At 31.1% G+C, this 24,754-nt stretch overlaps 2 protein-coding genes across 2 annotated transcripts; one reads left to right on the forward strand and one right to left on the reverse strand.

Moving 5' to 3' along the window:
• Positions 19,592–21,978, forward strand: LOC104756349 (ferredoxin--NADP reductase, leaf isozyme 2, chloroplastic). The gene is made up of 9 exons (XM_010478925.2): positions 19,592–19,826; positions 20,126–20,390; positions 20,499–20,632; positions 20,714–20,792; positions 20,889–20,980; positions 21,101–21,178; positions 21,264–21,326; positions 21,424–21,658; positions 21,767–21,978. Exons 1-9 carry the CDS (start codon positions 19,719–19,721, stop codon positions 21,832–21,834), a joined length of 1,122 nt encoding a protein of 373 aa, XP_010477227.1. The 5' UTR covers positions 19,592–19,718; the 3' UTR covers positions 21,835–21,978.
• LOC104756350 (E3 ubiquitin-protein ligase SINA-like 2) lies at positions 22,215–23,051 on the reverse strand. The gene is made up of 2 exons (XM_019239779.1): positions 22,903–23,051; positions 22,215–22,682 (listed from the first exon to the last, which is right to left on the reverse strand). Exons 1-2 carry the CDS (start codon positions 23,002–23,004, stop codon positions 22,464–22,466), a joined length of 321 nt encoding a protein of 106 aa, XP_019095324.1. The 5' UTR covers positions 23,005–23,051; the 3' UTR covers positions 22,215–22,463.

The following is a 24,754-nucleotide window of genomic DNA, read 5'->3' on the forward strand; positions in this document are numbered from 1 at the left end:
CATTCTCAAATTCTCTTTTTTAAAAAAAAGTTTTTAAACCGATGTTTTCATTGATTTTATAGGTTAATTAGNTTGGATTTTATAGGTTAATTAGGTTGTTTAAATATTTTTAATATCGAGAAAAGAGACTTATCGAGTTGGTTTTGGTATGTTATTAATCGTAGATGATAATCCTTTGATAACACCTTAAGGAGATGTCCTAAGCATTGGAGAACAACAAAATTATACAAATTGATGAGAACCTGTCCTATCACGGACTGAACTTCTATCTTGATTTACGTTAATCAAGATGGTGAAATTGAATGTTTAGTATTAGTTCTCACTGAATTGGAATTTGATTAAGGCTTCAGAAGATTTGTGAAAAGAAATTATGAAAATCTCATTACATTGTAAATATGGTACAATAGGCTCGGTAGTCGGTAGCTTCATTCAGCACACACCCTAGACACAATCATCTGCGTGACAAACATGTGGTCCGCACGTGCATGTGTGCGTCCGGTTCGTTATATTTATTTGCGTTACCACTTGTTTTAACATGCCTCCTCGATAATACAGTTTGATTGATTACGACGACGATAAGTTTGAACTAAATATTTAATATGAATTGTAAAGAAAACAGTTAAGATATGAGAAATTGCATGTAAAATTTGGATTAGAAGGCAATAATCTTATTACACCAACCTTGTATGTAGTTACTTAAAACTATATAACACCGTAACTGATATGACAATCATCAAGGTAATCAACTAATCATCATATTCGTTCATCACAACTTATACACCACTCGCAACTTATCCCCAGAACTCTCCTCGTTGACGCTTTTTCAACGGCAATCTCGTGTTTTCCAAATTAGACTATTTTGGTCTTCTGAATGCTTTAAGATAGTATCACAGAAAATTAAATTATACATATATACACAGCATATATAATATATATATATATATATACTAGATGATCATGCGGGTTTTAAGTTTTATAAATTAAATTAAATTTAAAAAGTATATATATTAAAATTTGTTGTTAGTTATTTATAAATTTTATTTTTATTATAATAAACTGATTTATATCCATTTACAAATCTTTTATGTATTTTACTATTAAAATTGTATTTTTTACACCTAAATATACTATGTGTTACAAATATATTCTTTATCACCACCTAGAAGATGTCTATATGAATACATTAAGCCAACTATTTTACTTTCATTTCTGCATAGTTTTTTAATTATTAAAATTGTTGGCTCAAAAATATTTTGAATAAAAAGTATATTACATAATATACTAATCAATGATATATCATCAAAATAATGTATGACCACCATAGAGAAAACCTCAGCTCCGCCCTCATCCCTTATGGAGAGAACCTTGCGTGCAACCTCCTCCACCATGGAGAGAACCTTGGCTCCGCCTTCCTCCCTTGGGGAGATAACCTTGTGTCCAACCTTCTCCACCATAGAGAGAACATGGTTGTGTCGTCCTTCTATGTGGAGAGAACATATTCACGTCTTTTTGCTATCTCAAAATAGCTTGCTCCAACAACCAATGAAAGTAAAAACATTTTTCTAACGTTACAAAATCTTTTGATAGTAACTAATGTTAAATTTTCTAATGTATTCGTGATAGTAACTATGCAGAAGTGAAAGTAAAATAGTTGGATTAATATGTTTATATATTACATAATATAGTAATCAATGATGTATCATCACAATAATATATGACCGCCATGGAGAAAATCTCGGCTCCGCCCTCATCCTTTATGGAGAGAACATTGCGTCCAACCTGCTCCACCATGGAAAGAACCTTGGCTCCGCCTTCCTTCCTTGGGAGATAACCTTGCGTCCAACCTCCTCCACCTCCCTCTTTAGGGAGATAACCTTGTATCCAATCTTCTCCACCATAGAGACAACCTCGGCTCTACCCTCCTCCTGTGTAGAGAGAAAATATTCACGTCTTTTTGCTATCTCAAAATGGCTTGCTCCGACAACCATTGAAAGTAAAAATTTTTTTCTAACGTCACAATATGTTTTGATAGTAACTACTATTAAATTTCCCAATGTATTTGTGGAAATGCCTTTGACACACCATGATGTAGTCTCTGTCTCTGTAACGCCTAAACCGCCACCTTGCTTAGTGAGCCCATGTCCACTCTCAGTCCATGGCCCACCTTCCTAACGGGGCCCTACATCTATTATCGGCATTTGGACCCACCCATATTTGATGGCAAGTTTGTTACGTCTGGGAGGCTTTAAAAACTTGTTTAACGACCCTACAAATCAACAAATGATCTTTTCCTGTGTTTTGTCCTCACTCGCACAGTTCCGACAATCACTTCCAGGAAGGTCACCTATCATGAAGTTCTCTCAGGACCCTTGACCGAAAAAATAAGTGCATTTTGGTGACATATGTGGTCATATCAATTCTTTTAAACCTTTCCGCAAACCAGGGTATCAGAGTCTTTGAGATCCTATGGATCTATCAACAACGATTTATGTTTTTCCAATCTATCTATCTATGTTTGTTGTAAGCTTGTGTTTGATTAACTTATTTTATCCATCCATTAGGTTGATGAGTTTCTACTCGTTATCTCCATTTGGGATTGAGTGAAAATAATGGTAACAATTATATTTGCAAAAAAAAGAAGGGTTTATGACCAACCAATCAAGGTTGAGAAATNTTTTTTTCTAACGTCACAATATGTTTTGATAGTAACTACTATTAAATTTCCCAATGTATTTGTGGAAATGCCTTTGACACACCATGATGTAGTCTCTGTCTCTGTAACGCCTAAACCGCCACCTTGCTTAGTGAGCCCATGTCCACTCTCAGTCCATGGCCCACCTTCCTAACGGGGCCCTACATCTATTATCGGCATTTGGACCCACCCATATTTGATGGCAAGTTTGTTACGTCTGGGAGGCTTTAAAAACTTGTTTAACGACCCTACAAATCAACAAATGATCTTTTCCTGTGTTTTGTCCTCACTCGCACAGTTCCGACAATCACTTCCAGGAAGGTCACCTATCATGAAGTTCTCTCAGGACCCTTGACCGAAAAAATAAGTGCATTTTGGTGACATATGTGGTCATATCAATTCTTTTAAACCTTTCCGCAAACCAGGGTATCAGAGTCTTTGAGATCCTATGGATCTATCAACAACGATTTATGTTTTTCCAATCTATCTATCTATGTTTGTTGTAAGCTTGTGTTTGATTAACTTATTTTATCCATCCATTAGGTTGATGAGTTTCTACTCGTTATCTCCATTTGGGATTGAGTGAAAATAATGGTAACAATTATATTTGCAAAAAAAAGAAGGGTTTATGACCAACCAATCAAGGTTGAGAAATTAGAAGAAAATTAATTTGGCATAACTAAAGAAATAATAAAAAATTATAAGCATGGTAATATATCCCAAATAATTCAAAGATAAAAATATAAATTAAATAAAACAATCTAAAAATACTAAAATAAATTTTAAAATACAGTATTAGAAAAAGAAGACGCATATATTAATCTTTTTTTAGGTCACCATATTATTCTTACCTATTCCCAACTGGAAAAAGGAGAAAGTAGGAGAAACTTTAGTTTAAAGAATAAGAAAAAATTATCTTTCCATTTAAAAATTTTCTCAATTAAACAAAGTTGAAAGCAATGTTTTTGAACAAATTATTTAAATATGAGATGATCTATGTTTATATAGAAGTGAGTATTTACAAAATTTAGAATTAACAATTAACTGTATATTCTCTTTAATCTATTTTTCTATATTTTTTTGTAGAATTAATAACTTAAAAATTAAAAATAAGTAAATAATATTATAATTATTTTAAAAAATTGTATTTTTTTTATAAATTCTGTAAGTTTTGATAATTATCTTTTTACACTATTAATATTTTTTTGAACAAAATATTTTATTTTGGTTGTAATCAAATTACTCTTATTAAATATTAATTTTTACACATATCCAAATCTGAGATTGATAACTTGACACATGTCAAAATCTTGTTAATGACTAACTTTCAAAACCTAACTTTATATAATAAGATTTAGATTTCAAGCAAGTATTCATAGCAAAATTTTATAATTGTATTTTATATAAGTCCTAGATTGTATAGGCAAAATATATATATTTATCTTTAAATAAATAATTATTGACATTTCTCATGTTTTTAAGCTTTGTGTGATATTATTTATCGAAAGAATGTGATTCGATGATGATAAACTTTGACTGCCGCCGGGTGACACATATGTGTATGTTGGCTCTTTTTGGACTAGAAAAAGATAATCGCTAGCCAGCATCCATATGGATGATTTTGGAAATTGTTGGTCTGTCTTCATATCTCCCTTAAAGGCAATCGTTCATTCACTATGTTTGCGCCATTTGTGTCACATCACGATCTCCACGCACAACTAACAATGGTGTATATTCATCCAACTTAAACCACAAGTAGGGCTTTATTAGTTAGTAGGGAAACGATAAAGTGTTTTGTGCAGCGTAATGTTCTAGTTAAATCTCTTAAAGAATTGTCGTTTGATAAACATTGAGCAACAAGTTTTGATCACCAACATAGTTGGCACAAGATTTTTGGCGAAGAGGTGAATGTGACATTGTGCTCCTAAGTTAGTCTTCTTTGAAGGTCGAGGATAAATCGAACAAACCGTAGACTTCAACCATTTAAAAATGATATTAACATAATTAAGTATGAACATTAAAGTTTAAAATAACAATATAATAATAATTTCTCTGGATAAAAATTGTAACTATCATTATAATATAATGTTTTGATTGGTAACTATCATTCTTTCTTAATGAGCTTATAAGAAATAATTTTTAATTACTAGATGAAAATATTAGTATATTTATGTTTTACTAAACTTTTTCTTATTTTTTAGTTATGTTTTACTATTTAAATTTTAACGCATGTAAACATGTAATTATAAATGAACATGTAATTACTTTTTACTTTTTCATATGTTTCTTCTTCCCTTCAGTGAGGGTAACTGAAGGGAAGAAGAAACATATGAAGGCAGCGATCAATATTAGTGGAAAGAAAGATGTTAAAAGGTCAGTCAATAAAGTGAAGACAAATAATGAGGTTGTAGTAAGGTCAGCTGAAGAAGTTAAGGCAGATGATGAGGTTGTAAGATCAGCTGAGACAAATGATGAGGTTGTAAGATCAGCTGAGGAATTGAAGATAGATGATGAGGTTGTAAGATCAGATGAGACAAATGGTGAGGTTGTAAGATCAGTTAAGGAGACAAATGATGAGGTTATAAGATCAGCTGAGACAAATGATGAGGTCGTAAGATCATAGCCCAATACTGCGAAGCTTATTAAACGTTTTTAGATAGCAAAATGATTGTCTTATTTATTGATGAATTTCAGTTTCATATCTTTGGGGTTCATATAGTTCACTCGTAACAATAAAATAATGTTTAATACTCCCTCTGTTTTTTATGATTTGTCGTTCTAAAATAACAATATAATATTAATTTATCTGGATAAAAATTGTAACTATCATTGTAATATGTTTTGATTGGTAACTATCATTCTTTCTTAATGAGATTATAAAAAAAAAAATTAATTACTAGATGAAAATATTAGTATATTATGTTTTACTAAAATTTTTCTTATTTTTTAGTTATGTTTTACTTTTTAAATTTTAACGCATGTAAACATGTAAAAACATGTAATTATAAATGAACATGTAATTATTTTTTTACTTTGTCATATGTGTCTTCTTCCCTTCAGTTAGGGTAACTAAAGGGAAGAAGAAACATATGAAGGCAGCGATCAATATGAGTGGAAAGAAAGATGTTTAAAGGTCAGTCGATAAAGTAACGACAAATGATGAGGTTGTAGTAAGGTCAGCTGAGGAAGTTAAGGCAGATGATGAGGTTGTAAGATCAGCTGAGACAAATGATGAGGTTGTAAGATCAGCTGAGGAACTGAAGACAGATGATGAGGTTGTAAGATCAGATGAGACAAATGGTGAGGTTGTAAGATCAGCTGAGGAGACAAATGATGAGTTTATAAGATCAGCTGAGACAAATGATGAGGTCGTAAGATCATTGCCCAATACTGCGAAGCCCATTAAACGTTTTTAGATAGCAAAATGATTGTTTGATTTATTGTTGAATTTCGGTTTCATATCTTTGGAGTTCAAATAGTTCACTCTTAACAATAAAATGCTGTTTAATACTCCCTCCGTTTTTTTATTATTTGTCGTTCTAAAATAACAATAGAATATTAATTTCTCTGGATAAAAATTGTAACTATCATTGTAATATGTTTTGATTGGTAACTATCATTCTTTCTTAATTAGCTTATAAGATAGAATTTTTAAATACTAGATGAAATTATTAGTATATTTATGTTTTACTAAATTTTTCTTATTTTAAAGTTATGTTTTACTTTTTAAATTTTAACGCATGTAAACATGTAAAAACATGTAATTATAAATGAACTTGTAAGAACCTTTTTTCATATGTTTCTTCTTCCCTACAGTGAGGGTAACTGAAGGGAAGAAGAAACATATGAAGGCAGCGATCAATATGAGTGGAAAGAACGATGTTAAAAGGTCAGTCGATAAAGATTTTTCTTATTTTTTAGTTATGTTTTACTTTTTAAATTTTAACGCATGTAACCATTTAAAAACATGTAATTATAAATGAAGATGTAATTACTTTTTACTTTTTTCATATGTTTCTTCTTCCCTACAGCGAGGGTAACTGAAGGGAAGAAGAAACATATGAAGGCAGCGATCAATATGAGTGGAAAGAACGATGTTAAAAGGTCAGTCGATAAAGATTTTTCTTATTTTTTAGTTATGTTTTACTTTTTAAATTTTAACGCATGTAACCATTTAAAAACATGTAATTATAAATGAAGATGTAATTACTTTTTACTTTTTTCATATGTTTCTTCTTCCCTACAGCGAGGGTAACTGAAGGGAAGAAGAAACATATGAAGGCAGCGATCAATATGAGTGGAAAGAACGATGTTAAAAGGTCAGTCGATAAAGATTTTTCTTATTTTTTAGTTATGTTTTACTTTTTAAATTTTAACGCATGTAACCATTTAAAAACATGTAATTATAAATGAAGATGTAATTACTTTTTACTTTTTTCATATGTTTCTTCTTCCCTACAGCGAGGGTAACTGAAGGGAAGAAGAAACATATGAAGGCAGCGATCAATATGAGTGGAAAGAACGATGTTAAAAGGTCAGTCGATAAAGATTTTTCTTATTTTTTAGTTATGTTTTACTTTTTAAATTTTAACGCATGTAACCATTTAAAAACATGTAATTATAAATGAAGATGTAATTACTTTTTACTTTTTTCATATGTTTCTTCTTCCCTACAGCGAGGGTAACTGAAGGGAAGAAGAAACATATGAAGGCAGCGATCAATATGAGTGGAAAGAACGATGTTAAAAGGTCAGTCGATAAAGATTTTTCTTATTTTTTAGTTATGTTTTACTTTTTAAATTTTAACGCATGTAACCATTTAAAAACATGTAATTATAAATGAAGATGTAATTACTTTTTACTTTTTTCATATGTTTCTTCTTCCCTACAGCGAGGGTAACTGAAGGGAAGAAGAAACATATGAAGGCAGCGATCAATATGAGTGGAAAGAACGATGTTAAAAGGTCAGTCGATAAAGATTTTTCTTATTTTTTAGTTATGTTTTACTTTTTAAATTTTAACGCATGTAACCATTTAAAAACATGTAATTATAAATGAAGATGTAATTACTTTTTACTTTTTTCATATGTTTCTTCTTCCCTACAGCGAGGGTAACTGAAGGGAAGAAGAAACATATGAAGGCAGCGATCAATATGAGTGGAAAGAACGATGTTAAAAGGTCAGTCGATAAAGATTTTTCTTATTTTTTAGTTATGTTTTACTTTTTAAATTTTAACGCATGTAACCATTTAAAAACATGTAATTATAAATGAAGATGTAATTACTTTTTACTTTTTTCATATGTTTCTTCTTCCCTACAGCGAGGGTAACTGAAGGGAAGAAGAAACATATGAAGGCAGCGATCAATATGAGTGGAAAGAACGATGTTAAAAGGTCAGTCGATAAAGATTTTTCTTATTTTTTAGTTATGTTTTACTTTTTAAATTTTAACGCATGTAACCATTTAAAAACATGTAATTATAAATGAAGATGTAATTACTTTTTACTTTTTTCATATGTTTCTTCTTCCCTACAGCGAGGGTAACTGAAGGGAAGAAGAAACATATGAAGGCAGCGATCAATATGAGTGGAAAGAACGATGTTAAAAGGTCAGTCGATAAAGATTTTTCTTATTTTTTAGTTATGTTTTACTTTTTAAATTTTAACGCATGTAACCATTTAAAAACATGTAATTATAAATGAAGATGTAATTACTTTTTACTTTTTTCATATGTTTCTTCTTCCCTACAGCGAGGGTAACTGAAGGGAAGAAGAAACATATGAAGGCAGCGATCAATATGAGTGGAAAGAACGATGTTAAAAGGTCAGTCGATAAAGATTTTTCTTATTTTTTAGTTATGTTTTACTTTTTAAATTTTAACGCATGTAACCATTTAAAAACATGTAATTATAAATGAAGATGTAATTACTTTTTACTTTTTTCATATGTTTCTTCTTCCCTACAGCGAGGGTAACTGAAGGGAAGAAGAAACATATGAAGGCAGCGATCAATATGAGTGGAAAGAACGATGTTAAAAGGTCAGTCGATAAAGATTTTTCTTATTTTTTAGTTATGTTTTACTTTTTAAATTTTAACGCATGTAACCATTTAAAAACATGTAATTATAAATGAACATGTAATTACTTTTTACTTTTTTCATATGTTTCTTCTTCCCTTCAGTGAAGAAACATATGAAGGCAGCGATCAATATGAGTGGAAAGAAAGATGTTAAAAGGTCTGTCGATAAAGTAAAGACAATTGATGAGGTTGTAGTAAAGACAGTTGAGGAAGTTATGGCAGATGATGAGGTTGTAAGATCAGCTGAGACAAATGATGAAGTTGTAAGATCAGCTGAGGAACTGAAGACAGATGATGATGTTGTAAGATCAGATGAGACAAATGTTGAGGTTGTAAGATCAGCTAAGGAGACAAATGATGAGGTTATAAGATCAGCTGAGACAAATGATGAGGTCGTAAGATCATAGCCCAATACTGCGAAGCCCATTAAATGTTTTTAGATAGCAAACTGATTGTCTGATTTATTGTTGAAATTCGGTTTCATATCTTTAGGGTTCAAATAGTTCACTCTTAACAATAAAATAATGTTTAATACTCCCTCCATTTTTTATTATTTGTCGTTCTAAAATAACAATATAATATTAATTTCTCTGGATAAAAATTGTAATTATCATTGTAATATGTTTTGATTGGTAACTATCATTTTTTCTTAATGAGCTTATAAGAAAGAATTTTTAATTACTAGATATAAATATTAGTATATTTATGTTTTACTAAACTTTTTCTTATTTTTTAGTTATGTTTTAATTTTTAAATTTTAACGCATGTAAACATGTAATTATAAATGAACATGTAATTACTTTTTTCTTTTTCATATGTTTCTTCTTCCCTTCAGTGAGGATCAGGGAATAATTCTTCCCTTCAGTGAGGGTAAGGGAAGAAGAAACATATGAAGGCAGCTATCAATATGAGTGGAAAGAAAGATGTTAAAAGGTCAGTCGATAAAGTAAAGACAATTGATGAGGTTGTAGTAAGGACAGTTGAGGAAGTTATGACAGATGATGAGGTTGTAAGATCAGCTGAGAGAAATGATGAGGTTGTAAGATCAGCTGAGACAAATGATGAGGTTGTAAGATCAGCTGAGGAACTGAAGACATATGATGAGGTTGTAAGATCAGATAAGACAAATGGTGAGGTTGTAAGATGAGATGAGGAGACAAAGGATGATGTCGTAAGATCATAGCCCAATATTGCAAAGCCCATTAAATGTTTTTAGATAGCAAAATGATTGTCTGATTTATTGTTGAATTTCGGTTTCATATCTTTAGGGTTCAAATAGTTCACTCTTAACAATAAAATAATGTTTAATACTCCCTCCATTTTTTATTATTTGTCGTTCTAAAATAACAATATAATATTAATTTCTCTGGATAAAAATTGTAATTATCATTGTAATATGTTTTGATTGGTAACTATCATTTTTTCTTAATGAGCTTATAAGAAAGAATTTTTAATTACTAGATATAAATATTAGTATATTTATGTTTTACTAAACTTTTTCTTATTTTTTAGTTATGTTTTAATTTTTAAATTTTAACGCATGTAAACATGTAATTATAAATGAACATGTAATTACTTTTTTCTTTTTCATATGTTTCTTCTTCCCTTCAGTGAGGATCAGGGAATAATTCTTCCCTTCAGTGAGGGTAAGGGAAGAAGAAACATATGAAGGCAGCGATCAATATGAGTGGAAAGAAAGATGTTAAAAGGTCAGTCGATAAAGTAAAGACAATTGATGAGGTTGTAGTAAGGACAGTTGAGGAAGTTATGACAGATGATGAGGTTGTAAGATCAGCTGAGACAAATGATGAGGTTGTAAGATCAGCTGAGACAAATGATGAGGTTGTAAGATCAGCTGAGGAACTGAAGACATATGATGAGGTTGTAAGATCAGATAAGACAAATGGTGAGGTTGTAAGATGAGATGAGGAGACAAAGGATGATGTCGTAAGATCATAGCCCAATATTGCAAAGCCCATTAAATGTTTTTAGATAGCAAAATGATTGTCTGATTTATTGTTGAATTTCGGTTTCATATCTTTAGGGTTCAAATAGTTCACTCTTAACAATAAAATAATGTTTAATACTCCCTCCATTTTTTATTATTTGTCGTTCTAAAATAACAATATAATATTAATTTCTCTGGATAAAAATTGTATCTATCATTGTAATATGTTTTGATTGTTAACTATCATTCTTTCTTAATGAGCTTATAAGAAAAAAAATTTAATTACTAGATGAAAATATTAGTATATTTATGTTTTACTGAACTTTTTCTTATTTTTTAGTTATGTTTTACTTTTTAAATTTTAACGCATGTATACATGTAAAAACATGTAATTATAAATGAACATGTAATTACTTTTTACTTTTTCATATGTTTCTTCCCTTCAGTGAGGGTAACTAATTATAAATGAAACATATGAAGGCAGCGGTCAATATGAGTGGAAAGAAAGATGTTAAAAGGTCAGTCGATAAAGTGAAGACAAATGATGAGGTTGTAGTAAGGTCAGCTGAGGAAGTTAAGGCAGATAATGAGTTTGTAAGATCAGCAGAGACAAATGATGAAGTTGTAAGATCAGCTGAGGAACTGAAGACAGATGATGAGGTTGTAAGATCAGATGAGACAAATGTTGAGGTTGTAAGATCAGCTAAGGAGACAAATGATGAGGTTATAAGATCAGCTGAGACAAATGATGAGGTCGTATGATCATAGCCCAATACTGCGAAGCCCATTAAATGTTTTTAGATAGCAAACTGATTGTCTGATTTATTGTTGAATTTCGGTTTCATATCTTTAGGGTTCAAATAGTTCACTCTTAACAATAAAATAATGTTTAATACTCCCTCCATTTTTTATTATTTGTCGTTCTAAAATAACAATATAATATTAATTTCTCTGGATAAAAATTGTAATTATCATTGTAATATGTTTTGATTGGTAACTATCATTTTTTCTTAATGAGCTTATAAGAAAGAATTTTTAATTACTAGATATAAATATTAGTATATTTATGTTTTACTAAACTTTTTCTTATTTTTTAGTTATGTTTTAATTTTTAAATTTTAACGCATGTAAACATGTAATTATAAATGAACATGTAATTACTTTTTTCTTTTTCATATGTTTCTTCTTCCCTTCAGTGAGGATCAGGGAATAATTCTTCCCTTCAGTGAGGGTAAGGGAAGAAGAAACATATGAAGGCAGCGATCAATATGAGTGGAAAGAAAGATGTTAAAAGGTCAGTCGATAAAGTAAAGACAATTGATGAGGTTGTAGTAAGGACAGTTGAGGAAGTTATGACAGATGATGAGGTTGTAAGATCAGCTGAGACAAATGATGAGGTTGTAAGATCAGCTGAGACAAATGATGAGGTTGTAAGATCAGCTGAGGAACTGAAGACATATGATGAGGTTGTAAGATCAGATAAGACAAATGGTGAGGTTGTAAGATGAGATGAGGAGACAAAGGATGATGTCGTAAGATCATAGCCCAATACTGCGAAGCCCATTAAATGTTTTTAGATAGCAAAATGATTGTCTGATTTATTGTTGAATTTCGGTTTCATATCTTTAGGGTTCAAATAGTTCACTCTTAACAATAAAATAATGTTTAATACTCCCTCCATTTTTTATTATTTGTCGTTCTAAAATAACAATATAATATTAATTTCTGTGGATAAAAATTGTATCTATCATTGTAATATGTTTTGATTGTTAACTACTCCCTCCGTTTCAAAATATAAGATGTTTTGGAGAAGTTTGTTGTTTCATAATATAGTATGTTTTCAGATTTCAATGCAACTTTTAGATTAGTTTAGTATTTTATATTATGCAGTATTATTTCTGATTGGTTGAACTTTTAAAAGTAAAGACTTCTTAATCTGCGTGCTTTGCTTAAAACATCCTATATTTTGAAACGGAGGGAGTATCATTCTTTCTTAATGAGCTTATAAGAAAGAATTTTTAATTACTAGATGAAAATATTAGTATATTTATGTTTTACTGAACTTTTTCTTATTTTTTAGTTAAGTTTTACTTTTTAAATTTTAACGCATGTATACATGTAAAAACATGTAATTATAAATGAACATGTAATTACTTTTTACTTTTTCATATGTTTCTTCCCTTCAGTGAGGGTAACTAATTATAAATGAAACATATGAAGGCAGCGATCAATATGAGTGGAAAGAAAGATGTTAAAAGGTCAGTCGATAAAGTGAAGACAAATGATGAGGTTGTAGTAAGGTCAGCTGAGGAAGTTAAGGCAGATGATGAGGTTGTAAGATCAGCAGAGACAAATGATGAGGTTGTAAGATCAGCTGAGGAACTGAAGACAGATGATGAGGTTGTAAGATCAGATGAGACAAATGGTGAGGTTGTAAGATCAGCTGAGAAGACAAATGATGAGTTTATAAGATCAGCTGAGACAAATGATGAGGTCGTAAGATCATTGCCCAATACTGCAAAGCCCATTAAACGTTTTTAGATAGCAAAATGATTGTTTGATTTATTGTTGAATTTCGGTTTCATATCTTTGGGGTTCAAATAGTTCACTCTTAACAATAAAATAATGTGCAATACTCCCTCCGTTTTTTATTATTTATCGTTCTAAAATAACAATATAACATTAATTTCTCTGGATAAAAATTGTAACTATCATTGTAATATGTTTTGATTGGTAACTATCATTCTTTCTTAATGAGCTTATAAGAAAGAAATTTTAATTACTAGATAAAAAAATTAGTATATATATGTTTTACTAAACTTTTTCTTATTTTTTAGTTATGTTTTACTTTTTAAATTTTAACGCATGTAACCATTTAAAAACATGTAATTATAAATGAACATGTAATTACTTTTTACTTTTTCAATATGTTTCTTCTTCCCTTCAGTGAAGAAACATATGAAGGCAGCGATCAATATGAGTGGAAAGAAAGATGTTAAAAGGTTAGTCGATAAAGTAAAGACAATTGATGAGGTTGTAGTAAGGACAGTTGAGGAAGTTATAGCAGATGATGAGGTTGTAAGATCAGCTGAGACAAATGATGAGGTTGTAAGATCAGCTGAGACAAATGATGAGGTTGTAAGATCAGCTGAGGAACTGAAGACATATGATGAGGTTGTAAGATCAGATGAGACAAATGGTGAGGTTGTAAGATGAGATGAGGAGACAAATGATGAGGTCGTAAGATCATAGCCCAATATTGCAAATCCCATTAAATGTTTTTAGATAGCAAAATGATTGTCTGATTTATTGTTGAATTTCGGTTTCATATCTTTGGGTTCAAATAGTTCACTCTTAACAATAAAATACTGTTTAATACTCCCTCCGTTTTTTATTATTTGTCGTTCTAAAATAACAATATAATATTAATTTCTCTGGATAAAAATTGTAACTATCATTGTAATATGTTTTGATTGGTAACTATCATTTTTTCTTAATTAGCGTATAAGATAGAATTTTTAAATACTAGATGAAATTATTAGTATATTTATGTTTTACTAAACTTTTTCTTATTTTATAGTTATGTTTTACTTTTTAAGTTTTAACGCATGTAAACATGTAAAAACATGTAATTATAAATGAACTTGTAATTACTTTTTACTTTTTCATATGTTTCTTCTTCCCTACAGTGAGGGTAACTGAAGGGAAGAAGAAACATATGAAGGCAGCGATCAATATGAGTGGAAAGAAAGATGTTAAAAGGTCAGTCGATAAAGTAAAGACAAATGATGAGGTTGTAGTAAGGTCAGCTGAGGAAGTTAAGGCAGATGATGAGGTTGTAAGATCAGCTGAGACAAATGATGAGGTTGTAAGATCAGCTGAGGAACTGAAGACAGATGATGAGGTTGTAAGATCAGATGAGACAAATGGTGAGGTTGTTAGATCAGCTGAGGAGACAAATGATGAGGTTATAAGATCAGCTGAGACAAATGATGAGGTCGTAATATCATAGCCCAATGCTGCGACCATTAAACGTTTTTAGATAGCAAAATGATTGTTTGATTTATTGTTGAATTTCGGTTTCATATCTTTGGGGTTCAAATTGTTCACTCTTAACAATAAAATAATGTGCAATACTCCCTCCGTTTTTTATTATTTATCGTTCTAAAATAACAATATAACATTAATTTCTCTGGATAAAAATTGTAACTATCATTGTAATATGTTTTGATTGGTAACTATCATTCTTTCTTAATGAGCTTATAAGAAAGAAATTTTAATTACTAGATAAAAAAATTAGTATATATATGTTTTACTAAACTTTTTCTTATTTTTTAGTTATGTTTTACTTTTTAAATTTTAACGCATGTAACCATTTAAAAACATGTAATTATAAATGAACATGTAATTACTTTTTACCTTTTCATATGTTTCTTCTTCCCTTCAGTGAAGAAACATATGAAGGCAGCGATCAATATGAGTGGAAAGAAAGATGTTAAAAGGTTAGTCGATAAAGTAAAGACAATTGATGAGGTTGTAGTAAGGACAGTTGAGGAAGTTATAGCAGATGATGAGGTTGTAAGATCAGCTGAGACAAATGATGAGGTTGTAAGATCAGCTGAGACAAATGATGAGGTTGTAAGATCAGCTGAGGAACTGAAGACATATGATGAGGTTGTAAGATCAGATGAGACAAATGGTGAGGTTGTAAGATGAGATGAGGAGACAAATGATGAGGTCGTAAGATCATAGCCCAATATTGCAAATCCCATTAAATGTTTTTAGATAGCAAAATGATTGTCTGATTTATTGTTGAATTTCGGTTTCATATCTTTAGGGTTCAAATAGTTCACTCTTAACAATAAAATAATGTACTCCCTCCATTTTTTATTATTTGTCGTTCTAAAATAACAATATAATACTAATTTCTCTGGATAAAAATTGTATCTATCATTGTAATATGTTTTGATTGTTAACTATCATTCTTTTTTAATGAGCTTATAAGAAAGAATTTTTAATTACTAGATGAAAATATTAGTATATTTATGTTTTACTAAACTTTTTCTTATTTTTTAGTTATGTTTTACTTTTTAAATTTTAACGCATGTATACATGTAAAAACATGTAATTATAAATGAACATGTATTTACTTTTTACTTTTTCATATGTTTCTTCCCTTCAGCGAGGGTAACTAATTATAAATGAAACATATGAAGGCAGCGATCAATATGAGTGGAAAGAAAGATGTTAAAAGGTCAGTCGATAAAGTGAAGACAAATGATGAGGTTGTAGTAAGGTCAGCTGAGGAAGTTAAGGCAGATGATGAGATTTTAAGATCAGCAGAGACAAATGTTGAAGTTGTAAGATCAGCTGAGGAACTGAAGACAGATGATGAGGTTGTAAGATCAGATGAGACAAATGTTGAGGTTGTAAGATCAGCTAAGGAGACAAATGATGAGGTTATAAGATCAGCTGAGACAAATGATGAGGTCGTATGATCATAGCCCAATACTGCGAAGCCCATTAAATGTTTTTAGATAGCAAACTGATTGTCTGATTTATTGTTGAATTTCGGTTTCATATCTTTAGGGTTCAAATAGTTCACTCTTAACAATAAAATAATGTTTAATACTCCCTCCATTTTTTATTATTTGTCATTCTAAAATAACAATATAATATTAATTTCTCTGGATAAAAATTGTAATTATCATTGTAATATGTTTTGATTGGTAACTATCATTTTTTCTTAATGAGCTTATAAGATAGAATTTTTAATTACTAGATATAGATATTAGTATATTTATGTTTTACTAAAAATTTTCTTATTTTTTAGTTATGTTTTAATTTTTAAATTTTAACGCATGTAAACATGTAATTATAAATGAACATGTAATTACTTTTTACTTTTTTCATATGTTTCTTCTTCCCTTCAGTGAGGGTAAGGGAAGAATTCTTCCCTTCAGTGAGGGTAAGGGAAGAAGAAACATATGAAGGCAGCTATCAATATGAGTGGAAAGAAAGATGTTAAAAGGTCAGTCGATAAAGTAAAGACAAATGATGAGGTTGTAGTAAGGTCAGCTGAGGAAGTTAAGGCAGATGATGAGGTTGTAAGATCAGCTGAGACAAATGATGAGGTTGTAAGATCAGCTGAGGAACTGAAGACAGATGATGAGGTTGTAAGATCAGATGAGACAAATGGTGAGGTTGTAAGATCAGCTGAGGAGACAAATGATGAGGTTATAAGATCAGTTGATACAAATGATGAGGTCGTAAGATCATAGCCCAATATTGCGAAGCCCATTAAACGTTTTTAGATAGCAAAATGATTGTCTGATTTATTGTTGAATTTCAGTATTATATTTTGGGATTCAAATAGTTCACTCTTAACAATAAAATAATGTTTAATACTCCCTCCGTTTTTTATTATTTGTCGGTCTAAAATAACCAATATAATATTAGTTTATGTGGATAAAAATTGCAACTATCATTGTAATATGTTTTGATTTGTAACTATCATTCTTTCTTAATGAGCTTTGAGAAAAAAAGTTTAATTACTAGATAAAAATATTAGTATATTTATGTTTTACTAAATTTTTTCTTATTTTTTAGTTATGTTTTACTTTTTAAATTTTAACGCATGTAAACATGTAAAAACATGTAATTATAAATGAACATGTAATTACTTTTTACTTTTTCATATGTTTCTTCTTTCCTTCAGTGAGGGTAACTGAAGGGAAGAAGAAACATATGAAGGCAGCAATCAATATGAGTGGAAAGAAAGATGTTAAAAGGTCAGTCGATAAAGTGAAGACAAATGATGAGGTTGTAGTAAGGTCAGCTGAGGAAGTTAAGGCAAATGATGAGGTTGTAAGATCAGCTGAGACAAATGATGAGGTTGTAAGATCAGCTGAGGAACTGAAGACATATGATTAGGTTATAAGATCAGATGAGACAAATGGTGAGGTTGTAAGATCAGATGAGGAGACAAATGATGAGGTTATAAGATCAGCTGAGATAAATGATGAGGTCGTAATATCATAGCCCAATACTGCGAAGCCCATTAAACGTTTTTTGATAGCAAAATGATTGTCTAATTTATTGTTGAATTTCGGTTTCATATCTTTGGGGTTCAAATAGTTCACTCTTAACAATAAAATAATGTTTAATACTCCCTCCGTTTTTTATTACTTGTCGTTCTAAAGTTAAAATTTTGTGTCATAATACTTGTCATTTTAGATTTTCAATGCAGATGTTTGGTAAATATTCCAATTTTATCCAATTGTTTTAATTTTTTAACCAATCAAAAGACTAGAAAATATATTTAAAAAGAATAAAACAATAAAATTAATTGTTTTCTTAATCTGTATGAAATAACCTTAAACGACAACTAATAAAAAACGGAGGGAGTATTAAACATTGCTTAGAAGCTGTAAACTGCTTTGTTAAGGTTTCTGGGGTTAAATTGTGTCTTAATCTAATGCAACTAACTTGTTATAAGAGTTTGAGATGGATTTTGAGAGTTTAAAAGCCACTTATACCCACTTTGTCTCAAAACATGCTAAAACCTGAGAAAACATTGCTTAGAAGGTGTAAACAGCTTTGTTAGTGTTTCTGGGGTTAAAATATGTCTTAATCCAATGCAACTAACTAATTATAAGAGTCTGAGATGGATTTGGAGAGTTTAAAAGCCACTTATACCCACTTTGTCTCAAAACATGCTAAAACCTGAGAAAACATTGCTTAGAAGGTGTAAACAGCTTTGTTAGTGTTTCTGGGGTTAAAATATGTCTTAATCCAATGCAACTGACTAATTATAAGAGTTAGTTGGGAAACGATAAAGTGTTATGTGCAGCGTAATGTTCTAGTTAAATCTCTTAAAGAATTGTCGTTCGATAAACATGGAGCAACAAGTTTTGATCACCAACATAGTTGGCACAAGATTTTTGGCGAAGAGGTGAATGTTACATGGTGCTCCTAAGTTAGTCTTTTTCGAAGGTCGAGGATAAATCGAACATACCGTAGACTTAAACTATTTAAAAATGATATTAACATAATTAAGTATGAATATTAAAATTCAAAATAACAATATAATATTAATTTCTCTGGATAAAAATTGTAACTATCATTGTAATATATTTTGATTGGTAACTATTATTCTTTTTTAGTGAGCTTATAAGAAAGAATTTTTAATTACTAGATGAAAATATTAGTATATTTATGTTTTACTAAACTTTTTCTTATTTTTTAGTTATGTTTTACTTTTTAAATTTTAACGCATGTAAACATGTAAAAACATGTAATTATAAATGAACATACAAAAATCTTGAAAAAATGATATTATAGAAATAACTTTCGATTACTTGGTGAGAATTTTAGTATATATTGATTTATGTTTTATTTATAAAATTTCTAATCATTTTTAGTTAGTTTGGGTTGAGATAAAATTACTACTTATAGTTGAAAAAAAATTTACTACTTATGATATTATAACATAGAAAAATTATATTAATATAGATATTTTTTCTCCAATATCATTTAATGTAAATAAAACACATGAATAGTGGTAAAGTGCATTCTTCAAATAATAGTATAGAGATAAGTTACAATTAAGTACTTCTTAAAATGAAAGACTCAATGAAAAAGCATTATAATTATGGTATTTGTTCTTTTGGTGTACAACATAATTTTCTGAATTTATAAATATACATGTCTTAAAAAAATTTGATATCATATAATCATACTTGAGATAGTTGAGATTATTATTTTCATAATTATTACACACACACAAAGATATTTTTAAGGAAAGAAAACAAAAGAGATATATATAGCTTCCTAGTCAAATAACCGTAACCACAACTTTGATCAATGAGATACTCTCTTCTTCAAACCTCATCCACCCAAACACAAATGTCTTCCAATCCTTCTCTTATCTTTCTCTGTCTGATTCCTTTTTATATTCCTCTGCAATTTACTCCCAATTTGATTTTATTTGCTCGGCAATGGCGATGACTACCATGAATGCTGCTGTTTCTTTCACATCTTCAAACTCTTCTTCTCTTCCTGCTACAAGTTGTGCCATTGCTCCTGAAAGGATCAGGTTTACTAAGGTACTCTTTTATATCTATCACATACTCTGCTTTTTAGAGGTTTTCTTATACTCATCTGGGTCTTAATCAAGTTTGGAACTTGGATAAACGTGCTTCTGGGTCTTACTTCTCTAGATCATATAGAGAACATTTGCTAAAATCCACTGATGACTTCTTAAATATGTCAACATTTGAGTACTAGATTAGGTCTCTGTTTAGTAAAGTTTGGAACTTTGGATAAGCAGCTTCTGGGGTTTCAGTTCATCTAGCATTTGATGGGATCTTGATTAGGTCTCTCTGTTGTTTTGGTTTTTTTGAAGGGTGCTCTTTACTACAAAAGCAACAATGTAGTGACAAGTAAAAGAGTGTTTTCCATAAGAGCTCAAATCACAACAGAGACGACAGATACTCCTACTCCTACTCCTGCCAAGAAAGTTGAGAAAGTGTCTAAGAAGAACGAGGAAGGTGTGATTGTTAACAAGTACAGACCAAAGGAGCCATACACTGGAAAATGCCTTGTCAACACCAAAATCACAGCAGATGATGCTCCTGGAGAGACCTGGCACATGGTTTTCAGCCATCAAGGTAGGGGATTTCATTAATTACTTGATCTCATAAACGTTATAGTTCTGTCATCTGTGTATTATTCACTTGTTGATGGTGATTGAAGTAGCATTTATGTGTCTTTAATAGGAGAGATCCCGTACAGAGAAGGGCAATCTGTTGGTGTGATTCCAGATGGAATTGACAAGAATGGAAAGCCTCACAAGATCAGACTTTACTCGATTGCCAGCAGCGCTCTTGGAGATCTTGGCAATTCTGAAACCGTAAGAGACGATTTCTTTTACAGTTTTGAGAAAGAATACGGTTTGTTTTGTCTGGTTAAGTGAATGAACAAGTTGTTGCAGGTTTCTTTGTGTGTGAAAAGACTTGTTTATACTAATGACCAAGGAGAGACTGTTAAAGGAGTTTGCTCAAATTTCTTGTGTAAGTACCAATGAATAAAGCTTGTCTTTTTTGTTTAAAGTTTAACTTCTTTCACCTATTATTCAACTTTCGGGTTTGCTTGTCCTTGTTTTTCAGGTGACTTGGCACCCGGAAGTCCAGTGAAGCTCACTGGTCCTGTAGGCAAAGAAATGCTTATGCCAAAGGATCCAAACGCAACTGTGATTATGGTCTGTCCCCTAAACCTCAATTTTATCTTGACTTTCTTATGATATAACTTCCATATAGGTTCTGTTTCTTGAAACATCATTAAACACTAATATTATCCTTCTTCTTGATGAACGCCACAGCTTGCTACAGGGACTGGTATTGCACCTTTCCGGTCTTTCTTATGGAAGATGTTCTTTGAGAAACATGATGACTACAAGGTGAAACGATTGCTTTGGTCAATAAGCTTTTTTGATAACAACCAAACATATCAAAAATTAAAACCTTGTAATCCTCATTATGCAGTTCAATGGCTTAGCTTGGCTTTTCTTGGGTGTACCAACTACTAGCTCATTGCTCTACCAAGAGGCATACATACATAAACTCTTCTTCTAGTTTTCAAAATCCTTCCAATTCAAAATAACAAAAAAAATCCTGTTTTGATTGTCATTTGTTTAAACATCAGGAGTTTGATAAGATGAAAGCAAAGGCCCCCGAGAACTTCAGGGTGGATTATGCGATAAGCAGAGAACAGGCGAACGACAAAGGAGAGAAAATGTATATCCAGACTCGGATGGCGCAGTACGCAGCTGAATTATGGGAGTTGTTGAAGAAAGACAACACTTTTGTCTACATGTGTGGACTTAAGGGAATGGAGAAAGGAATCGATGACATTATGGTCTCATTGGCTGCAAATGACGGTAAAAAAAGAGCAAATAATTAGTACTCTAGTTCTTGAAACATCCACTACAATCAAGGTAAACTCTAATGAATACATTTTTTTTTTGTTTTTTGTGGTGATGGTTTAGGTATTGACTGGTTTGATTACAAGAAGCAGTTGAAGAAGGCAGAGCAATGGAACGTTGAAGTCTACTGATCAAAAGAGACTTTGACATTCTGTAGCAAGTATAGTGGAACAAAACTGTTATTTTCGCTTCCCAATTGCTGTAATTTAAAGATAAGTTTTTTTAGTTATCGAGCACCCTGAAAGAGACGAAATCACTTCTTTATCCTCGTAAGACTCGAGACTCCTGGTGTTCTGTCATGTGTCCCAAATTACTAACGAGAACTGAAAACATAGGAGTTAAGGAGCCACTGTGTAAAGCTAGCCACTAAATCACCATTAGTTAACATTGTATCAAGAAAGATATCAAAATGATGAAATCTTGCAAAAGCAATTGTTCTTAAGATTTGGACATCTTAATCATGGAGAATTAGCCGTCAAATTTAACAACCAATCACTAGAGAACAGACAAATTAACCCGTAATCTACCAAGTAAAATTTTAAGAAAAAACCATTATTTATGCAAACATAAGAGTAGAGTAAGTTTAGAGTGCATAGTGGATAAAAGTAGCAAATAAAAAAGATCAGATTCCTCTTAGTCTTCATCTTATTGAGATTCCTTTTAGTCTTCATCTTATTGATATAAATAACAAAACAACTGATATGATATGATAAGATAATCACACTCCTCTTAGTCTTCATCTTATTGAGAGATTCATCTTTCATTTCGGAGCGAACCTGCATGTCTTCTCATGGACTAATTCTTTCCCATAAGAGAACGTCTCAGTACAACCAAGTTTGGCGTTTGGGCATGGCATAATGATTGCTTTTACAAGTCTCTCCACTATCTTAGATCGATAGTTAATCGGCAAAGTGCAAGCAGGGCATTTGTTCTTCACTTTAGTACAGCAAGACGAACAAGCTATATGTCCATTCTCACACTGAGAAAGCAAAAGCAAAAAAATCACAAGTCAATGAAACTAAAACACCAAAAATACAAATCTAAAACTGGTAAAAAAAAAATCATATGTTATCTGGGAAGGAACTACAAAGTCTCTCAACACATATGCAACTTTTTTCACCAACATCAAAACGTTTTTCAAAACACTGAATCAAACCAGAAGAGAGAAAGAACTGTGGGGATGAAGTAAGAAACAAGACCTGAAAGATAGGCATCGGGGATGTTAGTGCCTCGCTACAAATGGGACAATTGAAGAGATCAAGCTCGTGTATTGTCGCAACCTTACCATCTCCTCCACCCATGGCTACTTCGTCTTGGTGGTGTTATTTGGTGTCATCATCTAAATTGCCTTCTTAAATAGATTTTTTTGGTGTCAAGAATTGCAGTTTTATTAGAGTAGACCATTTGGTTTAGTCAATAATTTGGACTAGTTGGTAAGCAAGTTGAGACTCACTCCTGAACGTTTCGGATAATTTGGTTTAATTTTGAATTTCGGATAATCTGGTTTAAACAAATGTGTTTGGTGTTAAGAATTGGATCACTGAGTTTTATTAGAGTAGAGACGCAGACGCCTTATTGACTAAACGTTAAGAATTTCGGATAATCTGGTTTAAACAGATGTGTTTGGTGTCAATAATTTGGACTAGTTGGTAAGGAAGTTGAGACGCCTGAACGTTTCGGATAATTTTGTTTAATTCAGATTTCAGATATTCAGTTTAGTTCTATTCGGAGTATTAAATAAAATTATTGAATGAAATTTTTTTAAAAAATCAGCACATTAATGATCACACCAATAACTAAAATTGAAAAAAATCGTTACCCCGTTTTGAAACGTTCTCATAGCAATTGATAACAATTAAACATATCAAAATTTAATACTACCTTGTAATACTCATCATGCAGTTCAATGGCTTAGCTTGGCTTTTCTTGGGTGCACCAACCACTAGAGCTCATTGCTCTACCAAGAGGCATACATACATAAACTCTTCTTGATCTGGTTCCTGCTAGTTTTTTTTCAAATCCTTCCAATTCAAAATAACTCAACCTGATTATTTTTTTGTTGTTGTGTGTTTATTTAACATCAGGAGTTTGATAAGATGAAAGCAAAGGCCCCTGAGAACTTCATGGTGGATTACGTGATATATAAGCAGAGAACAGGCCAACGACAAAGGAGAGAAAATGTATATCTAGACTCGGTACGCAGCTGAATTATGGGAGTTGTTGAAGAAAGACAACACTTTTTTCTACGTATGTGGACTTAAGGGAATGGAGAAAGGAATCAATGACATTATGGTCTCATTGGCTGCAAATGACGGTAAAAAAAAGAGCAAATAAATAATACTCATCCATTGCATAAGCAAATAACACTCTAATGAATTCATGGTTTTTCTTTTGTGATGGTTTTAGGTATTGACTGGTTTGATTACAAGAAGCAGTTAGAGAAGGCAGAGCAATGGAACGTTGAAGTCTACTGATCCAAGAGACTTTGACATTCTGTAGCAAGCAGGCCCGGCTCAAGTTGTTGTTGGACATGGTGCAAAAAAAAAAAATTGATGTTTTTAAGGTGTTAATTGTAGATTTCATAAATTTAGAATCATTTTTATCAAAAATATAAAACTTTGAGGGCTCAAAGCCTTCTAATTTTTTTTTTTAAATGAAACCTGGTGCAAAAGCACCGCTTGCACCGCATCAACGCCGGCACTGGTAGCAAGTATAGTGGAACAAAACTGTTATTTTTGTTTCCCAATTGCTGTAATTTTAAAGATAAGTTTTTTTTTAGTTATATTTTGCTAAAAAGGGAGTTATTTAATCTTTTATCATTCCTTTGCTACCATTTTTTGGCTCTAAGTTAAAATGATACATTGATAGAGATACCCGATGTCAACAAAGGAAACAAAAATGGTTAGAGAAAGTGACAGCAATATGTAGATTGTGTGGTAGCTAACCAATCCTCTGACAATGAGATGAGTACTATCCAACCTAAATCGATAAACATTATCAAATGAAACTCTTCTATATAATAAATATTTACATGCTTCCATTAAAACAAGT

Source organism: Camelina sativa, chromosome 17 (genome assembly GCF_000633955.1).
Source record: "Camelina sativa cultivar DH55 chromosome 17, Cs, whole genome shotgun sequence".
NCBI lineage: Eukaryota > Viridiplantae > Streptophyta > Magnoliopsida > Brassicales > Brassicaceae > Camelina > Camelina sativa.